The sequence below is a fragment of the Thamnophis elegans genome, chromosome 12 (genome assembly GCF_009769535.1).
Source record: "Thamnophis elegans isolate rThaEle1 chromosome 12, rThaEle1.pri, whole genome shotgun sequence".
NCBI classification, from domain to species: domain Eukaryota; kingdom Metazoa; phylum Chordata; class Lepidosauria; order Squamata; family Colubridae; genus Thamnophis; species Thamnophis elegans.
The window spans coordinates 6,844,585-6,860,796 of record NC_045552.1 but is presented as its reverse complement, the minus strand read 5'-3'; the positions used below and the strand labels follow the sequence as shown (position 1 = coordinate 6,860,796).

The 16,212-nt window shown below is 44.2% G+C and overlaps 1 protein-coding gene across 1 annotated transcript; it reads left to right on the top strand.

Annotated features, from left to right (window-relative positions):
* Positions 1-1,034: 1,034 nt before the first annotated feature.
* On the top strand, positions 1,035-15,944 carry LYPD3 (LY6/PLAUR domain containing 3). Its single transcript, XM_032227276.1, has 5 exons — positions 1,035-1,104; positions 8,341-8,472; positions 10,568-10,738; positions 12,589-12,729; positions 15,424-15,944. Exons 1-5 carry the CDS (start codon positions 1,035-1,037, stop codon positions 15,942-15,944), a joined length of 1,035 nt encoding a protein of 344 aa, XP_032083167.1.
* Positions 15,945-16,212: the final 268 nt, after the last annotated feature.

Below are 16,212 nucleotides of genomic sequence, written 5' to 3'. Positions count from 1 at the left end.
AGACCTTGCTTGTCAGAAGTTCTCAAAAAAGGGGATGGCCTTGGGACGCTGCCCCGGGACACTGCCACTGTCATAAATAGGAACCAGTGGCCAAGCATTCCAATCTTGGTCACATTGGAGGTGGAATTCAGCCGGTTCTCCCCAGTTCAGGCGAACCGGCAGCGGTGGCTGCGGGAGGCTCCACCTACCCTCCCTGACGTAACGTACGAGCACTGCGCATGGCCAGAAGGCAGTGTGCATGCCCAGATGTGGCGCGTGTGAGCAAAGCATGTGCAGCGCAATCACGTTTGTGAACTGGTAGGGAAGGTAAGTGAATCCCACTGCTGGGAATTCTGCCACGGTCCTAAGTGTGAAAAATGGCAATGTCCCTTTTTTTTCGTGCGGTTTTTCGTGTGTTCACTAAACAAATGGTTGTAATACAAAGGAAGACCTGTATTCCTTCTGGGGAAGGCAGAAGAGCTGTAGCAACTCCGTATTTTGATATACATGAGGTTTCCTCACCCCACAGCAACCAAAGCAGTGCCTTACCATGACCTCCCAAACGGTTTCAGTTGATGGATGAACGAAGCATTCCTTTCCAATGCCTTCCATCACCTTTGCCATCATCTCTTGCTCCTCCAAGTTCAGACATGCCTCTAATTGCTGTTCTTTCCTGCCTCAACGTTCTGGATGAAGAAGAATGTAAAATAAAACACACACACACACACACACAAACACACACACAACTCCTCAACTGGCTGTTCTAGTTCCCGGTAAGGGCGTCACCCCAGTCAGTGGTCTCCAGGTGCTGGGAAAGGGAAGTGATGAGTTAGAGAGTGGGATGGGATGTACGGAAGAAAGCCCTCCAGGCAGCTGCTGAACAGCCAAGTCTTAAAGAGGCGTGGCTGAAGGGATGAGAAAGAACGCCCTGCCCGAGTCATCGACTTATATTTAATGTTTAACCTTGCTCTTTTTGAGGACTTGACAGAAGCAGAACGTTCTCAAGACCGGCAAAGGGAAAGACAAAGAACTGTTGGGACTTAGACGACGTAATGATGGGCGCCTACCTCCAGCTCCAGATGAGTCCATCTGTCCTTCTGGTGGCCTTGACGTTTTTCATGCAAGGTAGGAGATGGAAGATAGTATGGCAACTGCTAGAGCTTCAGAATTAGCCATGTTGGGACCAGGAATGTTTGGAAGACAAAGGGTGGCATCTGGAAAAGGCTTGGATGAGAAGTTTCAACCTCTGGGTTATTTGGGTTCAGCTCTCAGGGACAGTACTTTGGGTATCTACCTAAAGATTTGAAATTCTGGCATAAGGGAAGCATCAGGGCTGTAAAATGAGAAGTCCATCCTTACCCATTTTGGCTCATTTATAATAAATCTAAATTCTAGCACAGAAGCTTAACAAATCCTTAAATGAAAGAGTTTTTCCAGGGCGTTAACCATGCCAGGTTCAAATAACGAACTTGGCTGGGCATAAATGCATGGAGGTGCCAAAACGGTTGCTTTAAAGATAAAAGCAGTATTTTTTAGGCCATCCTGCTGGAAATGTGTGTCCGCTGCAGTATATATTTGCTTGATTGTACTGGTTTTTTAATTGGTTTTAATTAATGTCCTCATTGTTTGCCACCACCCAGAGTTATTCGTTTGAATGGGTAGCCATATAAATTGAATAAATAAATAAATTATCTTAGATTACTGTATGTCGTTTCCCTAAAATAGTCCTTGTGGCAAATGTCTGTCTCTCTGTCTGTCTGTCTATCTATCTATCACATACCTATCTGTCATCTATCTGTCTCTGTCTGTGCTGAATCTTTCATCTCTTTACTATCTATCTATCTATCTATCTATCTATCTATCTATCTATCTATCTATCTATCTATCTATTATTTATCTATGTCTATGTTTCTATCTATCTCAAGTCCCTATCTCTATATTTGTTTGTCTGTGTCTGTCTGTCTGTCTGTCTGTCTATCTATCTATCTATCTATCTATCTATCTATCTATCTATCCATCATCTATCTATCTATCTATCCATCTATCTATCTATCTATCTATCTATCTATCTATCTATCTATCTATCATCTACCTATCTATCATCTATCTATCTATTCATCTATCTATCTATCTATCTATCTATCTATCATCTATCTATCTATCTATCTATCTATCTATCTATCTATCTATCTATCTATCTATCTATCTATCTATCTATCTATCTCATCTACATTCCTAACAATTGAAAGATACAAGGGATTCTTTTAGTTTTTCCAATGGGTTAGATATTAGTTTTTCCAAATAATTGATTCAGGCCCTCTTAATCACAACTTTCTTTCAAAAGGAAGTTTCCTTTCTTCTATTTGTCTTTTTCTTTCTATCATGAAATAATAGAGGCCATTTGTCTACTCGTGAGCTGAAATGCGGAGCTGAAAAAGCCAGGCTGATAAATTGTGAAGACAGTATGGCGTATGACATGGCTTTGTTTATTCACTTCATGTACTTCTCAGCATTCTTTGGGCAATAGGCTACGGCAGTTCCATTGTGTACTTGTCTAAATTGTTTAAAGGGAGGATGAAAAACAACAGCTGTAACTCTATTTCAGAGTTTCTCAACCTCAACAGCTTTAAGATGTGTGGACTTCAACTCCCAGAATTCCCCAGCCAGCCAGTCTGCCTGGGGGATAGTGGGAGTTAAAGTCCACAAATCTTAAAGCTGTTGAAAATGGGAAAGCCCTGCTCTGTTTGACTGAGGACACAATATGGCAACCTGGTTTTGGTCTCTTCCCAATACAAATTTGGAAATCAGCAATTGGAAGACTGAGAGACTATGGCAACCATGAATCTCATTGAGCAAATGATCGTTTATGTAGGTAGACACGTCAGGAAATGGTCACCCATTGAGCCTATGAGGCCGAAGAGGATTTTACCACAGAACCTCACTGAAGATCTGGGGAAACATGACCTTGGCCTCCATTCTCCTCACCTCACAAAGAGTTGATAGAACCAACCATTTCCTCACAGGCAAGAGGGGGATGACATCACAAATGTCATGAGGTCATTGTACAAATGGCAAGAATTTTGGAGTGGACATAATTTGTGGAATTGACCTACAGGATGTCATTGTGGCTTCTAACGCATGCCAAGGCTGGCAGTTTCAGATCAACAGACAATGCCTTAACCTCTGAGGGAAAATTATGAGGTGTTTTTTTTTTTACAATCAAGCCCATCTTTTGGTCCACAACCAACCCCAAAGGCCAAAAGGAAAGATAATCACAATTCAAAGAACAAAACAAACCATGGTTTAGATTTTTGCCTCTTTTCCAGTAGGCCTCTTTAGAAGCCTGATGACTACCACAGCCAACATGGCCAATCCTGTAACCCCTCAGCATCTTCAACCTCTTGTGTGTACATGCCTATACAATATTTTACAAAATGGGAGAAAGGGATGGAAAAAAAATCTTGTTTTAGGACATTTAGCCATTGCTTCTGAAAAACTAGAAAGAGCGGTTTAGAAATAAAATTAAGATAACTTCGAAACGAGAAAATATGAGTGCTGAATAGAAGGGGATTCCAAATATGGTGTGCAATTGTGCAGTTAAACTCATACCTGCCTCAGAGAGGATCTCTCTTCCATGGGATGTTTGACCCTACCAAAATTGATGATTCCTTTCAAATCTAAGGCGTCCTCCTCAAGACTTCGTTTTCCAGGGGTAGACAGTTTTTTTAGGGTTACACGACACAGACTTTATAGGGTAGGCTTGTCAATAAGGAATTCTCATTATGGCAGCAACAGAAATTCCAGACTGAATAAAGTTATGCAATGGCCTAATTTAAAGCTCACCCGGGAAAATCATTTCAATAACCCGTTTTAGAGTTATCTAATCCGGCTTTCCTGTCCAGAAGCACTTCTGGTGAGATGCACCCACACCCAGACTTCCATGAGGAAGGTCTTTGCACTGTTCCAGAATGAGCTTTCCACCTGGGTGACCGCACGGCACTGTTTTGGCTGGATGGCTAGAAGACCCAATTATTTCCGACGATGTTTGTGGCTTATTAAAAACCACAGAAAACCTGGACTCCCTTTGAACTGATGCAGCTGTTGGAAGCTTGTGTGGGCGACCTGTTTCCTCATTTGAAAGAGCTCCGGCTACACCCTGCCCCTCAGCCTCCAGAGATCCTAACAGGTCCTTCAAGGAGAGAGGCAGTATGGTGGATCGCTTCTTCCAAATGATAGGATTTCCTCCTCTTATTTGCTCATGTGTTTATTTGTGTTTGGCCAAATACAGCATGAGTAAAGAAACGGAAGAAGGGGGCAAGTGGAATAACAGAATAACAGAGTTGAAAGGGACCTTGGAGGTCTTCTAATCCAATCCCCTGCTCAAGTAGAAGACCCTCTATAATTCCAAACAAATGGTTATCCAATCTCATCTTGAAAACCTCCAGTGATGGAACTCACACAACTTCTGAAGGCAAGACTGGTTGATTGTTCTCATTATTCCATCCATTGCTTCTTGTCCTGCCTTCAGGTGTTTGGAGATTGACCAACTCTTATTTGGAGAAGCCCCTTAGAACATTGCTATCATGTCTCCCTTAGTCCTTTTCATTAAACTAGGCATACCCAATTTTTGCAAATTGTGCTTCATATGCACATTAAGATCTATGGATTGTCATTCAATACATCTTTCAAAGAATGAGGGAGTGGGGGAAAAGGGGTGCGTGGAAGTGTCCTGGTAAATTAGCTTTAATTTGGATGACATGAATCAATGCATTATTCTAGGAATGAAAGCTACTCGTGTTGTTTAAAAAGATTCCGGAGGAGCAGCTGTAGAAAGTTAGCCCCTAGCCCCTCATAGAAGAATGAAATATTTTAAAATAACGTGATTGCACTTGTATACTGTTGCTCTTTAATTCCAGTGTAAAACTAGGACAAGCTGAATATATTAATAGATAGTAGAAATACACCGAAGGGAGGAGTAGAGGGATAGAAGAAAGAGGGGTAAAGAGGGTGGGAGAGAGGATTGGAGGGAGGGTGAGAAGGAAGGGAGGGAGTGTATCGGGAGAGAGGTGTGGTAGAGGGGGAGGGGAAGTAGGGTAGAGGGGAATGATGGAGGGAAGATGGAAAGTTGGAGGGGGGCGAAAGAAAGGGTGTATGGAGGGTCGAAGAGGTACATTGGGTTTCTATTTTGAGGGGTATTATTGACAAGAGGAATGGCTGTGTTTATTGTTTAAAGTTATAAGGCCCCGGTTCTGCACAGTATATATGTGACTGTACGAAAATGAAAATGGAAAATAAAAACACATTTACATAAGAAGAATGAAATATTTTGAGAAATATTAACAAAAGGCAGAATGTTATATTTCCCTGGATGAGAAATGGAGGAACATGCTCTTGGAAAGCAGCCCCCTGCCTTCCTTAATAGCCCACAGCAGAGGTCAGCACTGAAGAGATAAAGAGATAGCTAGCTCTAGTCATAAGCAAATACCCCCACCCAAGATCCAACAAAGGTAGGATTAGCCTTCAGCCACTATAGGAATTGCCCAAATCCCCTTCATTGCATTATCTCATTTGCACCTCCCCCAGCAGTTCAAACTTCAACCAAACTTAGCTCAGACAAACCCCTAGGATTTGTACATGGCCCCATGGGGGTCTGACTACAGCCAATAGAATACATGTTCTTGCACAGGAACAGGAAGCTCAAATGCAAAGCTCAAGAGGAGGTATAAAATCCCCTCGCTCTCAACTCCATGTGGGTCAGCTGCCCAGAATCACACAGGCTTGGTGGTTCTGTTTCATCAATAAATGGGTCTTCTTTTCAATCAGCCTCCATCTTGTCTCTGGTGCCTTTCTCCTGGCTTGGAACTGAACAAGATGGATATTTATTCCAACATAGCAACAACAAGCGAACCTGGAATGGAGTTGGACACACACAGTGCTGTGTTCCTGAGGTGCTCCTGCAGGTGGAAGCATCCGTATGAGACTCACCTTGGGCGGGGTGCTCAGGATTAGTGAAATCACCCGCCATGGATGAACAGGAGTGGAGAATGAAAGAGCTGAGAAGGTTATGCAGTAGAAAAACAGGGCGGAAGAGGCAATAATGAAAAAGCAGAGATCTGCAGATTAACGCGAAGAAGTAGGAGCAGGTGGAGAACGCCAGGGAGGAAGAGCCCAAAAGCCTTCAAAACAGGATGAGCCATCAAGCGGAGGGGAGAAATAAATGACTATTTTCCAGGTTGGATTGGGGAGATGCCCAGGAGGAGGAAAAGGAAACACAGGGAGAGCCCATTGTGGGTCAAACATCTACTCTCAAATTACTGACGTCCAAAATGTATGTTAGATGCTAACATGGGGGCCTGGCAACTTGCAAATTCATTGTGCAAATTAGAATGGAGCCCTTGGTTTTCTTTAGGAGTAATTCCACCTTTGCAGTGGTGATTAGCCAACAACCAGATCCATGGGTCACCAAAAGCATACCTCTGCTTAATTTGGAGGTGACCTCGCGATCAGTTCACTGATGGCTTTTCCCTTGCTTATCATTTCAATCTTGGAGCTATTCAAGAGTCCTAATGAAAACAGAATAACAAAATTAGAAAGGACCTTGAAGGTCTTCTAATCCTACCCCCTACTCAAGCAGGAAACCCTATACCATTTCAGACAAATGGCTGTCCAATCTCTTCTTAAAAACCTCCAGTGTTGGAACACTGTTGTGGCCCGGCAGGAGCCGTTAGAGCTGCCGCCAGACTACAACAGCGAGGGGTCTTATAAGTTGGCCTTGGAGGAGGTGGAGGACCCCGGACAGGATGTCAACTCCAAGCAGGGCGAGGAGAGACTGGTTGGCCACCAGGTGGTGGCTGAGCCTTGGATCAGTGGGGAGGAGACAAGAGAGGCTGACACAGAAACCTCCTGTGAGTTGTTTCGGGATGCACGCAGAAGAAGGGCTGACCGACGTAAGGAACAATTGAGGACTCACAGGAGATGATAACGAGCAGCTGTTGCTCGTTAGGATCTCCTCCTGCTGACAAAAGAGACTGATGGTCAAGCCCTGGTTGCAGAAGTCAACGTTCCCCGTTCGCGTGCAAACATTGAGAAAAGCCCACTTGGATAAGTGACTTGATTTATATAATCCTGTTTTGTAGTAGTTTATGAGTTATAGGACTTTTGCCAGAGCAATTATCTGTGTTTATTTTGGGCTCGCAGCCAGCAAGAGCCGGGACTGATAAAAAACATTCCTTTGAACATTCTGTTTGGCTTTCGTTTCTGAACGGACAAGGTGGGGGTCAGAACAGAACACCTACAGCTTCTGGAAGCAAATATCCCTCTTTTAGTAAAGTTGTGATGAGCTGAGAAGGGGAATGGTAGTCAGAACAAAGTGAAATTTGGCTGTGGTCCTTCGGCCCCACAGTTCATCTCAGCTTCATTATAGCAATAATGAGGAGTACAGTGAGGGAAAAATACAGGAAAGAAAAGGCAGGCTGGAGAATTCTGGGAGTTGAAGTCCACACATCTTAAAGTTGACAAAATTGAGAAACAGTGATCTGGAATAGCTCCAGAAAAATACATTGATGTGTTCCTATAGAGATGAGCTCAACTTCAGGGAATATTTGTCTTTTGTCATCCTGAGCTCCGCAAACGGTTTATTAGGATTTGGTTTATTAGGATTTGTATGCCGCCCAACTCTCGAGAGACTCAGGGCGGCTTATAGATAAGAACAGGGAGGGGGGAACATATAAAAATTAAAAAGAACAGGCATTAAAATTACACAACATTCATATAACTTAGGATGGGGCTGGATAAATCAACAGCCCCAGGCCTGCCGGAACAGCCAGGTCTTAATTGCTTTGCGGAAGGCTGGGAGAGTAGTAAGGGTCCGGATCTCCACGGGGAGATCGTTCCATAGGGCAACGCTTTGTGTAAAATGTGTGGAATCCTGGAAGTCCACAGGTCTTAAGCAGGGGTGGGTTTCTCGCCCCGTTCCAACCGGTTCGGTTGGAACGGGGCCAGCGGCATCCTCGTGTACGCGCGGAGTGCACGCATGCATACTACCGTCTGTGCGATGCTCCAGCTGCTCCTGGAGGATCGCGCAGGCGCTGTATGCGTCCTGCGCATGCGTGGAAGCGCAGAACTCGTCAAAACCGGGTAAGAAACGCGGGCGGGCGGGTGGACCCTTCGGCGTTCCCGGAAGTTACTTACTTCCGGGTTCGCCGACCAACCGGTTCGCGGGGACCGCCGCGAACCGCCTGAAACCCACCCCTGGTCTTAAAGTTGCCAAGGTTGGACACCTCTGATCTACATTAATATAATTTCACTCTTTTAATTGGGGTTTTTTTTCCTTCTCATTTTGGACATCTTTTCCCCCTACAGGCGCCTTGGCTTTGGAGTGTCACAGCTGTGTGGACTTGGGTGATGGCAGTTGCAGTGAGCAGAAGATGAAAAAGCTGACCTGCCCCAGAAATACTCAGGTCTGCGTGGAAACCGTGGCTGCTGTGGAATGGAGTGAGTAGCCCCAAATCTTTTTCTAGCCCAAAGAGGGATGTGTCCCCCACAGGGTTGAGTTTTGGATCCCTTCTTTAGATCTGCAGGTGGAAAACTTTGGTTCTTTTTTCATTTCTCCGAAACTTTTCTCCCCTTGCCAGAGTTGAGTCAGAGGAATCACCCAATGGTGAGAACGGGTGACATATAGATTTAGTAAAAATAAATACTGGTAGTCCTCGATTTACCACCACAATGGAACCCCAAATTTTTGTTGCCAAGCAAGTTGGAATTGGAATGAGCTACCCCCAGATATCCGGACCTTGCCCACTCTCATGGCCTTCCGAAAAGCTGTTAAAACCTGGCTATTCCGGCAGGCCTGGGGCTGCTGACCACACTGCTGAGGTCCGGCCCCAATCAGATTGGGTGTATGGGTGATGTTTTAAATTGTTTTCCTTTATTTTTTATTAATTACTTTTGTTTTCGCTTTGTAAGCCGTCCAGAGTCCTCCGGGATTGGGCGGCCTAGAAATCTACTAACTAACTAACTAACTAACTAACTAACTAACTAACTAACTAACTAACTAACCAACCAACCAACCAACCAACCAACCAACCAACCAACCAAATAAATAAATAATAAAATAATAAAATAATAAAATAAGACAATTGTTAAGTGGGTTTTCCCCATTTTACAACCTTTCTTGCCACAGTTGTTAAGTGAATCACTGCAACTCTTAAGTTATTAACATGGTTGTTAAGGGAATTTGGATTCCCCATTGACCTTGCAGGTCGGAAGGCTGCATGACCTCTGCAACCGTCATAAATATGAGTCAATTGCCAAGCATCCAAATTTTGGCCAGGTGACCATGGGGACGCTGCAATGGCCATAAATGTGAAAAATGGCCATGAGTCACTTTTCTCAGTACTGTAGTAACCTTGAACGGTTACTAAACATACTGTTGTAAGTTGAAGACTACTTGCATTTTTGCTTTCGTTTTGAAGATATCTTTCAGTATCCCCGATTGCCAATAAGTTGGTGATGGATATTGGAGACTCTTTGCAAGCTCCCTTCCACGCTAAATTTCCCAATGCCATATACGTTCATGGCTCTTTGGATGGCATTTCCTCCTAATGAATTAAAGTAGCAATAGCAGTTAGACTTATATACCGCTTCATAGGGCTTTCAGCCCTCTCTAAGCGGTTTACAGAGACAGCATATCGCCCCCAACAACAATCCGGGTCCTCATTTTACCCACCTCGGAAGGACGGAAGGCTGAGTCAACCCTGAGTTGGTGAGATTAGAACCGCTGAACTGCAGAACTGCAGTCAGCTGAAGTAGCCTGCAGTGCTGCATTTAACCACTGCGCCACCTCGGCTCTTAAGCCTGACGAATTAACTTGGGTTAGGAATAGAAGGGCAGGAGGCTACACATTCTGGAAAGAAGGTGCCACATATGGAGAGAAGAAGCAACATTCACATACATTCCATGGTCAACTTGTAACTACTGGTACCCAGGTCCCCCCCCCCTCCATCAGACAGTGAATGCTTTTTGTGGCCGACAGGGGAATTCTGGGAGTTGAAGTCCAGAAGGTCACCATCATGGTGAGGCCTGTTCTAAGCCATCTTATTTGCATTTATTAGTTTGGCAAACATGTACAAGATGGCAGGTATTAATATAAACATGGGCATGAACGAAAGAAATGAATACAAATAAATGGGGACAGTAGGACAGGGATGGTAGGCACGCTGGTGCGCTTATGCACGCCCCCTTTACGGACCTCTTAGGAATGGGGTGAGGTCCATGGTGGACAGTTTGAGGTTGAAGCTGTGGGGGGTGGATTGAGGCTGTAACAACGGAGTCAGGTAGAGCATTCCAGGCGTTGACCACTCTGTGGCTGAAGTCATATTTTCTGCAGTCGAGTTTGGAGCGGTTAACCTTGAGTTTGTATCGATTTTTTGCCCATGTGTTATTGAGGTTGAAGCCGAAGAAGTCGTTGACAGGTAGGATGTTGTAGCAGACAATTTTGTGGACTGCGCTTAGATCATACCGCAGGGACAGTAGATTACATTTAATTAAGGTCCAGGTTACTTCCTCTGTAACCTCTTTGTTCTTCCAGGTCATGGGAAGTTCTCCGTTGGCGAAAAGGGCTGCGGAGCGGGCATACCAGGAACCAATGACAAGGCGGTGGAGGTGCATGGCATCTTCGCCTTCTCGCAGCTGCACCAGTGCAACACGAGCGGCTGCAACGTTAAACTGGACATCCAAGCTCTGCAGCTGCAACCTATGGGTAAACCCCAGCACACATAAGAATGATGCTTCTTGTTAGTCTTATCCATCCATTGCAGTGGTGGGATTCAGCCGGTTCGCACCTATTCGAGAGAACCGGTTGGTAACTTTCTAAGTAGTTCAGAGAACTGATCGTTGGAAGAAATCTCCTTTTGTTTTTTCCCACTTTACAGGGCTAATCCTGTAAGGAAGGCAGGAAGGAAACATTCTGGTGTTGTTTCTAGCCTCATCTTTATTGACCTGCTTACAGAAACTGCCTCTCCGGTTAGCCCTTATGACATTGTCACAGCTAAGGCGAAGCGCTCATCGACCTGAGTGACATTAACTTGACCACGTCCACCCAGTCACATGACCACCAAGCCCCGCCTACCCAGATAGTCATTAGGGCAGAGAACCGGTTGTTAAATTATTTGAATCCCACCACTGATCCATTGCTAGGTCCCTGGGGAATAGCAATAGCAATAGCAATAGCAATAGCAGTTAGACTTATATACCGCTTCATAGGGCTTTCAGCCCTCTCTAAGCAGTTTACAGAGTCAGCATATTGCCCCCAACAACAATCCGGGTCCTCATTTTACCCACCTCGGAAGGATGGAAGGCTGAGTCAACCTTGAGCCGGTGAGATTTGAACAGCCGAACTGCAGAACTGCAGTCAGCTGAAGTAGCCTGCAGTGTTGCTTTTAACCACCGCGCCACCTCGGTTCTCTAATATTGGAGTATTTTCCCAGCATCCTTAATAAACTGGGACTTTCCAAATACAAATTGTCCCCTAGCTTGTAGATTAAATAAATTGTAAACAAAATAAATTGTGGGTCTCCCTTAGGCCTGAAAGCCAGCTGGGTGACTTTGGGCCCGCCTATCTCAGCTCAACTTTATGAGCTGTTATGGAGAAAATAGAAGGCAGAAGTCTTAAGTATGTTCAATGCCTTAAGTTATATATAAAAAGGTAGAATAAAATAATAATAATAATAATAACAACAACAACAACAACAACACAACAATTATAGCAATAATGGGGAGTACTGTGAGGAAAAAATACAGGAAAGAAAAGAGTAGCATGGTAAAGATCAGTGTTTCTCAACCTTGGCAACTTTAAGATGTACAGACTTCAACTCCCAGAATTCCCCAGCCTGGCTGGAGAATTCTGGGAGTTGAAGTCCAGAATTGAGAAACGGTGATCTAGAATAGCCTCAGAAAATTACATTGATGTGTCTCTATAGAGATGAGCTCAACTTCAGGGAATATTTGTCTTTTGTCATCCTGAGACCCGCAAGCCATGGTTGCAATGCTTTGTGTAAAATGTTCAATAGCCACAAAAGCCAATTTACCTAGAACGAAAAGGCTAAGTTGTCTCTTCAGCCGTGCCTTTGTATTCTCAGGCTAAGAGCCTTTTATTTATTTATTTTTTGCATAATGTGCAAATACGCTTTTAATGGGTTTGTTTTCTTTATTCTTCCCTTTTACATAAATCCCAATAGCTCTCTTTCTGGGAAAGGAAAGGTGAGATGCAGCTGAATCAATAACTAACAGAGGCAGCCTGTTTAAATTTGGGACTGGTTTCAAAAGCCTCATTTGGCTAATCTTGGCGCTAGTCTGGTTTGAGAAAAATTATAAATATGCTTGGCCCAACCCAGATTCAGTGCTTCTTCTACAATTCAACCAATGTACATCATCATCAACAACAATTTATTACACTATTAGATCAGAGACTAGAACAAATAAAAGCATTCAGTATATATACACTTAAAAGTTTAGTATAAAATAATGTTGCTGTTGTTGTTGTTAAAGTTCATATCTTTTTCATCCTCAATAATGCTATTTCCCCCCCTTTTTTAATGGCTCTGTCTCCAGATAATGTGAGTGCACGGATTCCCAACGGAGTGGAATGCTACAGCTGTGATGGAGACAACTGCACAATGGACAACTCTTCCATTGTCAAGTGTTATGATAATTTCCAAGGTTGTTTCCATGGAAATGTCACTATGAAAGCAGGTGAGACTTCTGAAGTTCATTAAAAACGGTGACTAATTTGGCTGTCTTGGGATTCCAGAGACTGTAGGTGTTGTGGCCCACCAGTAGCCAGCAGAGCTGGCATCATATTAGGACAGTGAGGAGGTTGGGCCAGTCCTGGAGACTGGGGAAGGATCTGATGAGGGCTCTGTGTCGGAGGCAGCGAGGGGGCCAGGGCCGCCTGACAGTTATCAGCTGTCTTCAGAGTCAGAGATCAGTGAGGCAGAAGAACAGCTGGAGCCTGTTCTCAGTGTGCGCATGTGCAGAGTTGCCAGACGAAGGGAACAGCTGAAGTACAGGGGTCAACTTGGGAGTGAAGGTGGACGATGAATGGCCCCTCCCAGAGGAAATAAAAGAGCAGCGAAAGGGGAGTGGAGTTTGAAGGAGGCAATTAATTTGCTTAATTGATTCATGACTCTCCGAGATATCGGCCTGGCAGCTCTCCAAGCCAGATAAGGTCTGTGACTGTAAATCCTCCTTTGAAAGACTTTGCTGGCTGCAAATGATCAGAATTCATAGTCAATTAATAAAAGGGGTTTTTGCCGGGACCAAGGAGTTTGATTCATGCTCTTGGGAAGTCTGAACAGTAGGCCCCCAAATATGTCGGATTTCTTCCTGTCCTAGGAATGGGTGGGGGGAGGGATTAATGGAGCTACGAGGATGAGTAAGGGATCAGTGTCCTCTGAATGAAGGCCATCATAGCCCAGCTGAAATAAAAATTATCTTCTAATTGTGTAGGAAATCACGTTCTCCAATATGTAGTAAAAACGGAGAGGAAGCAGAGGTTAAAAGAGAGTACTCAATCATGCTTGAAGAATGGCTAATTTTATGTTGGTTTTTCTTTAAAAAAAAACCTTTCTAATTTTTTCTTTTTTTAAAAAAACAACAACATAGCATTTATATTTCTCTGCCAGATAGACATCCTTCCCTTTTTTTAAAGTTACAAAATTGCTGCAGCGCTGTTGGGAAGAGAGTGTATTATTTGACAAGCTATCCGTGTTCTTGACTTTTTAACAGCGATTAAATACAATGAATTGTTTTGTTAACCTTGACTCGAAAAGCCCTTTGCGCTGAACACAAAGAGAACTCGATTTGGAATTGGGGAGGGAGGGGGGGGGAATAATTCTTTGGACCAGTGGTTACCAACCAGTGGCCTGGTGATCCGCAAGAAAATTTTGGTGGTCCGCAGAAAAATTATTTGTATTTATTAGTTTGTCAAACATGTGCAAGAAAGCAGGTATAAATATAAACATGGATATAAACGATAAGGTTCCAGTAGTTAACCCGAGCCACTGAAATGCCAAAGAGAGTGAGACTCCAGACGAGGCTTGCAAAAATATCAGTTTTTATTTATGGCCATAGCAAAAGCTGGGTGACAAAACTTTATCCAAAACATACAAACCAATGCATGTAAGGAATAGCCACATCATGCAAGAGTGGCTCAGAGTATTATATACATTTTAGGCAGATAGAAACAAAGTTTATCCAATCAGAGAAAAGATTCGTTACCAACGTGATCTTTAAAGCATTCTTTTGTTTAAGCTCCTGTCTCTGCCTACCTTATCTATGGAGTAATCCTATAGTCTTGAGTAGGGGGTGGCAGCCCCCCTTTGCCAAGTTGGTTTTTCCCCCCCCCCGGCAGAATGCTTTAAGGATTTATGAGCCAGGAAAACTCCTTAGTTTGGTTCCATTATCAATTGGGGCCTGATATTCCCATGTAACTATTTCGTCTGTGTTTTCAAGAAGGTCCCTAGCTTTGAAACCAAGGATAGAAGCGAGGCGCAGCAGTGAGATAACATTTGCAGTAGTGCCATCCAGTATTAAGGTTACAATTTGCTAGGCTAGAAAATAAACTAATTTCTGACAGTGTACAATAATATAAGCAAAAGCCAATATTGATTCATATTGATTCATATACTTCTTCAAAATGAAAGAAATGAGTTCAAATAGATGGGGGGCAGTAGGACAGCGACTTTAGGCGCCCTGGTGAGCTGCTGCATGCCCCCTTTACGGACATCTTAGGAATGGAGTGAGGTCCACAGTAGACAGTTGAAGGTTGAAGCTGTGAGGGTTAGAGCAGTGGTCTCTAACCTTGGCAACTTTAAGACCTGTGGACTTCAACTCCCAGAGTTCCTCAGCCAGCTGAGGAACTCTGGGAGTTGAAGTCCACAAGTCTTAAAGTTGCCAAGGTTGGAGACGACTGGGTTAGAGGATGTAACAACGGAGTCAGGATTTGCATTTTTGATATCGTACTAAATACCGTGTTTCCCCGAAAAGAAGACAGGGTCTTATTTTCTTTTCACCCACAAAATAAGTGGTTGGCCTTATTTTTGGGGAGGTCTTATTTTTGAGGTGCAGGAGGCAGCGAGCGTGGTCACCTCATGGCTGCTGCTGTGTTGCAATATTTTCAGAGAGGGCTTATTTTTGGTGGAAGGGTTAATTTTAGAGCATGCACTCAAAAGCCCAATTGGGCTTATTATCCGGGGAGGTCTTATTTTCAGGGAAACAGGGTACTATTTATTTTTCTAAAAAAAAAAAATTCATATTAATAGTCCGCGGAATTTAAAATTATGAATTTAGTGGGTCCAAAAGGTTGGTGACCCCTGCTTTGGACCAAAGCTGTTAATCTTGGAGGAGGACCTCTGCCTTAAAGTTGCTCCTTCCCCTCTTTTCCAGGGAATTTTTCACTGACCAAACCCGTCAAAGGATGCGTTCAAGATGGCGACTGCACCAAGGTCCGGAAAGGGAGCAATGCCATCACCCTCTCAGGCTCCTGTTGTTCAGGGAATCTCTGCAACACGAATCTCTCCAACAAAACGCATTTCTCCACCTCCATTCCAAGGCCGGCCTTCCTGCCTGCTGAAGAGACCAAGAACGTAACCACCACGACCCCTCCCACGTACGTCCGGGTCAACGCAGCCACAGTGGTGGCTTCCACTTCCAGCAAGATCACCCGTTCTCTTGGTGTGAGCCCATCGGTGGGCGGCCCTCAGAAGGACCACAGTCACGACCACGACCACGACCACGACCACGACCACAGTCACGAAGAGGATGAAAAGAACGTCGTTGTTCAAAATAGGAAGGTGGTCCCTTCGGTGCAGGTTGAAGAAAGAAAAGTTGGTGGGCCAAAGGGAGGTGTAGCAGGCTTGCAGGGGTCCCTCCTGGTGACTTTGGTCCTCCTTGGCTTGTCTCTGTGAAGGTGAATCAAGGAGCAAACTGACATTCAACCTTCTTCCCTCTTTTTTTCCTTCGCCCGATCAAAGCTTATCGCGTCCAGCTTTGCCTCATTCGGTACGATCTCTCCCACTCTGAGCAGGAAGCTGGATTAGAAGACCTCCAAGGTCCCTTCCAACTCTGTTGCTATTCTGTTATTCTGTTTTGTCTGCCTGTACTAGGCCTCTTCTCAACAACCCGGCCTTTTGGACGTAATGTCCGATTCATGACATTTTGACTATTGGAAATAAA